The 6,350-nt window shown below is 33.7% G+C and overlaps 1 protein-coding gene across 1 annotated transcript; it reads left to right on the plus strand.

The window, feature by feature from the left end:
• Positions 1–339: 339 nt before the first annotated feature.
• Positions 340–6,075, plus strand: LOC128885601 (arylphorin subunit alpha-like). The gene is made up of 4 exons (XM_054139700.1): positions 340–561; positions 4,258–4,591; positions 4,862–5,280; positions 5,734–6,075. Exons 1-4 carry the CDS (start codon positions 340–342, stop codon positions 6,073–6,075), a joined length of 1,317 nt encoding a protein of 438 aa, XP_053995675.1.
• Positions 6,076–6,350: the final 275 nt, after the last annotated feature.

Here is a 6,350-nt window from a genome sequence, read left to right on the forward strand (position 1 = left end):
CCAAGGAAAAAACTAATAAAATTGTTGTGTTGAGAACACGAGCGCATGGAATTGAACCTCCGACGCTCACTGAATTGGTTGCTGACCTTATCCGATTCGTTGCGCTCTCATTTCTTTTCTTTTTTTTTAACAAATCGCAGCGACTTTCGACAGATTCGCGTGCAAATAATCAAACACGAAATTACACATTTATTGACACACCGTATCTTTGAAATACGATATGGGTCAAAAGTTCAAAGCGATTACTTTATTCGAAATAAGTATAAAAGCTGCCGGTGACCGAAGGATTAGCTACATTGCATTGAATTTAACTCGAGGCTGAGCCGTGTTGTCAAAGGGATGTTGAAGATAACGTTGTTGGTAGGGCTCGTCGCGTTATGCGTCGTCCAGGGTATGTCATCGGCGGTCAGCCGTACGGCCGACATGGAGTTCCTTCAAAAACAGAAGAAAATCTACGAACTACTCCTCTACATTAGGCAGAATGATCTGATCGATGCCGAGTACTATGAACTCGGCAGGAAATTCAACCCTGAGAGCAACATAGACCTGTACAACGACCAAGTAAGTAAAACTTTTCATTAACCGTAACATTTCTGTTTCGTTTGTCGTACTGTAACTTTAAGATTTAAGGTTCAAGTTTAAAATGAGCTTGTAAAACAGATTATGATACGGTAAAGTAAAGTATTAATTAAAAAAAGACACTTGAAGGTACATTTAAAGTTGAACGGAGATGCTACCACGTCTTCCGATAGGACTTTAGGTACTACATTCGTACAGATGCATTTTAATTGGCAGTAGGTTGAGCCTCGGGTCATGTATACAGGGTGTCCCAAAAATGTTGGAGATCCTTGAAGGGGTTGTTCGGGAGGTGATTTGAAACAACTTTTTCCTTAGCGAAAATGTTGTCCGAGGCTGCGTTATGGAGATATTAACGGAAAACACTGACCAATCAACGCGTGCGGATACCGGAGGAGCGCCCGCGGTAGGCGTGGCTATGCGCTAGGCGGCCGCGCTCATACGCTACCGCGAGCGCTCCTCCGGTATCCGCGCGCGTTGATTGGTCAGTGTTTTCCGTTAATATCTCCTCAACGAAGCCTCAGACAACATTTTCGCTAAGGAAAAAGTTATTTCAAATCACCTCCCGAACCACCTCTTTCAATCTGTTACAACATTTTTGGAACATCCTGTATATGGAATGTACATTCCAATAAAGATCAGGTTGACGACTTCATTATTTAATATACCAAAATGCTAAGTAACTACAGTGGGTGTAGAAAGTTCACTGTTATTCGTACACTGATCAATTTCTAAAAAAACTATGTAAAATTGTAATTTATTAACTTATTTTTGATAAACAATGACATTCTATATATTCTCGGAAATCTCTAGAATAGATAAAGTACAAAAGAAATGGCTATTTATGTAAGTTGCAAAATTAACAAGAAAAAAACAATTAATCAATAGAAATATTGAAGCAATAAGTATTCGCACAACTGTTTAATTTTTAAAACTTGATTAAAGAAGAAAGAAATTTACATTAACTTATAAGTATATGATACTACCTTCGTGAGATTTCCTTTTGATTTTATAATTATTACAACTCTTCTAAGCGTTAAATTAACTAAATTATTAGTTATTCGAAGTGGGATCTTCTTCAATTCCTCTAGTAGAGTCATTTTTAAAAGTACCATTTTTAAATTTGATATTATTCGGGATGAGATCTTCTTCCACTTGTGTATTAAAACATTTTTAAAGACTTCTTTACAATAAATTTGATGTTTCTAATTCGTACAAAGCTATAAACTGATGTGTTTATGTTAGAAACTCTACTGTAAATGGTTCGTCATAAGAATCGTACAAATACATATTGCTTCTATACTTTTACCCACTTTTCGGATTTCTTTGTTAATTTCTCAAATTATATTAATTAGTAAATGTTGTTTGGACTATATCTATCTTAGAGACTTCCGAGAATATGTACAATATCATTGATTATAAAAAAAGAAGTTAAGAAACTACAATTTCATACAAAAGTTTTTTGTGAAATTAATCGGCGTACGAATACATTCTACACCCACTGTATATCTATTTGAGTTGAAGTTATAAATGATTGAACATGAAAGCCCAGAATTAATTTTTACATCTAATACTTACAGAACAATCTAAAATTTGTTTACGAACTCTATAGAATGTAGAAAACATATTGAAGTTACGTTTAAAACTTGTGTGTTTGATTCTTACAGTATTTTCAATTTTTAAGGATAACTTCTTCTTTGCACAAAATTTGAAAAATAACTTATCGCTTTAGAGTTATGTTCAAAGCTCACAAACTTGGCTATTACTTCTTCATCCTTGGGTTACGTTAGAAGTTTGTGAAATTGACTCTTACAATTATTGTAGATTTGTATACGAACTTTCTAGTATCAAGAGATCATCCTAGTGTTATGTTCCAAATTTGTAACTTCGACATCTACAGTCATCTAAGAACTATGTAGAATGTAGAAGTTATCCTATATATGTATACCGTGGGTGTAGAATGTATTCGTACATCGATCAATTTCCCAAAAAACTTTTGTGTTAAATTGTAGTTTATTAACTTCTTTTTTTATAATCAATGATATTCTATATATTCTCGGCAATATCTAGAATATAGTTCAAACAACAATTACTAGTTTATATAATTTGCAAATTTAACAAGAAAATACGAAAAAATGGTAGAAATATAGAAGCAATAAGTATTCCCACGGTTGTTATGACGAACAATTTACAGTAGAATTTCTAATATAAACACATCAGTTTATTGCATCGTGAGAATTAGAAAACATTAAATTCCCAGTAAAAAAGACTTAAAAAAACGCTCTAATAAAGGAATGAAAGAAAATCCCACCCTGAGTAACATCGACATTTATGATAGTTAATTTAATGCCTAGAAGAATTGCAGTAATTTTAAAATCAAAAGGAAATCCCACGAAGTATTAATTATTTATAAATTGATGTATATTTCGTTTTTTTTTTTTTTTTAATGAAGTTTTAAAAATTTAACACTTGTACGAATACTTATTGTTTCTGTATTTCTATCAATTTATTGTTTTTTCTTGTTGATTTCTCACTTATACAAATACCTAATCTTTTCGTACTGTATCTATTCTAGAGATTTCCAAGAAATGTAGAATGTCATTGTTTATAAAAAATAAATTAATAAATCACAATTTTACATTGTTTTTTTGGAAATTGATCGGTGTACGAGTACTTTCTACACCCACTGTATATGTTGTAAATTTCCAAGTTTCACTTCTAGAACAATATAAAATGTGTTTACAAACTTTGTAAGATGTAGAAATCACCCTTGAGTTATTGTTTTAAACTATGGTCTTACATCTAGGGTAATTTCGGATCTTTGTACACACTTGGTAAGGTGACTTCTTTATCTCAGGGTTTTGTTCTCACATTATTGACTTCTAAAACATTTCTAAGACAAGATTGACTTTTAGAACATACTTAGATCGCTGCACGAATTTTGTATGATTACCTTTCTTTATGAATTTAAATTTTATTAAGTTTGAATTAGAGTTCCTTTGAAACTAACGGAGTGTTTTTTTATTTTGGGATGAAGTAAAATAGATTTTTGTTTGGTATTCTTGTTAGTTAAGGTATATGAAATATTTCTACCAAATTATATGAAATAAATTACGAAATTGGCAAAGTTATAACGGTTTATATCACAGGTCATAACATTATGCTGACTAAACACGAAACTTAAGAGAGTATTCTTTTATTTTAAATCAGAAAATAGATATTTCTTTTATATTTTTGTTTCTTAACACTTTATTTACCGGAAGCCTATTTTTAGGCTTTTTAATTGCAGTATTTAGCTATTCGAATTTATTTACTGTGTTCATGGTTGTCTACTTACATTGTTCAGTGTTGGGAAACAGACTTGGCTTTGAATGTACCCAGTAACAGTATGGAGGAATTATTGTCAGCCTAGATTGGCATACGATACTGTAGAAAATTCTTTTTTGAATTAAAGTTTGTTTCTAAATAGCCCGGTAGATAAAGGGTCTTTAAAACGTTGCTATAAAATTATATGAAATAAATTTAAAATTTCCTAAGTTATAACCGTTTATATCACAGACTATAACATTATTATTTCAAACCTTTCTACGAATTGAAATTCAAAGTTTGATTCAGACATACCTGTAGAATTTGTATTATAATCATCCTGTTACAACCGTATCGCGTAATTTTATTTTATAGGAAGCTGTACAACAATTCATATGGTCGTATAAAAATGGATTGCTTCTGAGCCGCAATGCCGTTTACACTACGTACAACTACGAACACCGTATGGAAATGAAAATGTTGTTCGAGGTGTTTTATTCAGCCAAAGACTTCCAAACCTTTTACAAAACCGCCTGTTGGGCACGGATTAACGTGAACCCCGGGGTCTTCACCACAGCCTTCACTGTCGCAGTGTTCTACAGAAATGATTGTAAATACATGAAGCTCCCACCCATCTACGAAATCTACCCTAATCTCTTCTTCAGCTCCAAAGTCATCCAAGACGCCCAGGACTTCAAGATGGGCCAAGGTAAATAGCGTACTTCACAAATGTATTTTCATTTGCTTAATTTATTTCATTCATTTTATTTTATTTATTTCGTCTACTTCATTCGTTTCATTTATTTTCTTTTTTACTTGAATGATTTCGTTTACTTCATATACTTCATTATTTGTTTTATGTACTTCATTGGTTTCATTTACTTCGGTTACATCGAGTACTTCCTGTATATAATTGATTTAATTTATTTCATCTATTCATTTTATTTATATAAAATGTTTACATCTTAAATTTCATTAGGTTACGGAAGCTCCCAAGGTATAGGATCTTCGGAGACCTACAAGATCTACGCCAACTACAGCAGCGCGTACATGCCAGACGTAGACAGTGAATACAAACTGGACTACTTCATGGAAGATGTCGAATTAAACTCTTTCTACTACTACTACCAGCAGGTGTTCCCATTCTGGCTCAGCAGTAAATACTTCAACATTCCCAAGGAGATACGTGGACAGTTCTACTACTTCTTCTACAAGCAACTTATGGGCAGATACTACCTCGAACGAATGTCTCAAGGACTCGGCGAAGTAAACGATTTCGACTGGTACAAACCGATCTACCCTGGATACTACTCGACGCTGACCTACTCCAATGGCGTACCTGTTCCTCAAAGAAACAAATACTCGGACATCCCCTACTACAAATACAAACACCTTCAGGTACGTCAAAAATCCTATTCTTCTTTGTGTGGTGGAAATTCTGTTAGTTCATGTGATGTAATATTAAAGATAGTAGTAGTAGTAAGGAGCTATTCCAGTGAGCAAATAACTATTTCAATATAAGTAGGAATTTCATTAAGCAAGTATCTATGTCAGTATAACTAGCAATTGCAGAAATCAAGTACCTAACTATTTCGTTACAAGTAGCAATTTCACTAAGCAAGTAACTATTTCAACCCAAGTAGTGATTCGAGTAAGCAAGTATCTAATAATTTCATGAAAAGTACAAATTTCAATAAGGATGCAACTATTTCAATACAATTCATACAATTAGCAATTCTAGAAATCAAGTACCCAACCATTGCATCAGAATTGCAATGCCAGTAGCAACTACTTCAAAATAGGTAGCAATCCAAGTAACAAGTAAGAGAAGATAATGTCTTACTTCTCCAGGAAATTTCCGTGCTGGAGGCGAGGATAATGGACGCCATCGACTCCGGTTACTTCGTGGGCCAGGAGGGCAAACAAATAAACTTCTACTCGCAGGAAGGTCTGGGTATGCTGGCCAACGTGATTGAAGGCAATGAGGATTCGTACAACAAGAGATTCTACGGAAGATTCGACGCTCTTGCGCGCGATATCCTTGGTTTCAGTCCCGAATACAGCAATAAGAACAACGTAATCCCTAGCGCTCTTCAGAGTTCTCCCATCAGCATGAGGGACCCAGCTTTCTACATGCTATACAAGAGAGTCATGTCGTACTTCTTCAGGTACCATTTACTATTTTATCTTTGACTATTCGAACAATCGAAGGCATAACTTTGAAACTACACATTTACCACACAACTACATATTTTCATACACCACACAACTATTGCACATTTTCTTTCTAACTCTAGAATGCCACCTTATCCATTTTTCTCATATTATGAAAAAAATTCATTCAGATAAAGTGTTTATTGAGTTAGTGTTTTTATTGACGTGTTATTGACTTCAGTATGTTCAGTGAATTGAAATGGTGACCTCCTAAGAGTGGCATTCCAGGGCCAATACAAAGTACAGAACAACAT

Source organism: Hylaeus anthracinus, unplaced genomic scaffold, assembly GCF_026225885.1.
Source record: "Hylaeus anthracinus isolate JK02 unplaced genomic scaffold, UHH_iyHylAnth1.0_haploid 11981, whole genome shotgun sequence".
NCBI lineage: Eukaryota > Metazoa > Arthropoda > Insecta > Hymenoptera > Colletidae > Hylaeus > Hylaeus anthracinus.

Coding starts and splice junctions, on each gene's coding strand:
- LOC128885601 (XM_054139700.1), top strand. CDS start 340: ATGTTGAAGATAACGTTGTTGGTAGGGCTCGTCGCGTTATGCGTCGTC. Junction 4,592..4,861: donor GGACTTCAAGATGGGCCAAG/GTAAATAGCGTA, acceptor AAATTTCATTAG/GTTACGGAAGCTCCCAAGGT. Junction 5,281..5,733: donor ACAAATACAAACACCTTCAG/GTACGTCAAAAA, acceptor TTACTTCTCCAG/GAAATTTCCGTGCTGGAGGC.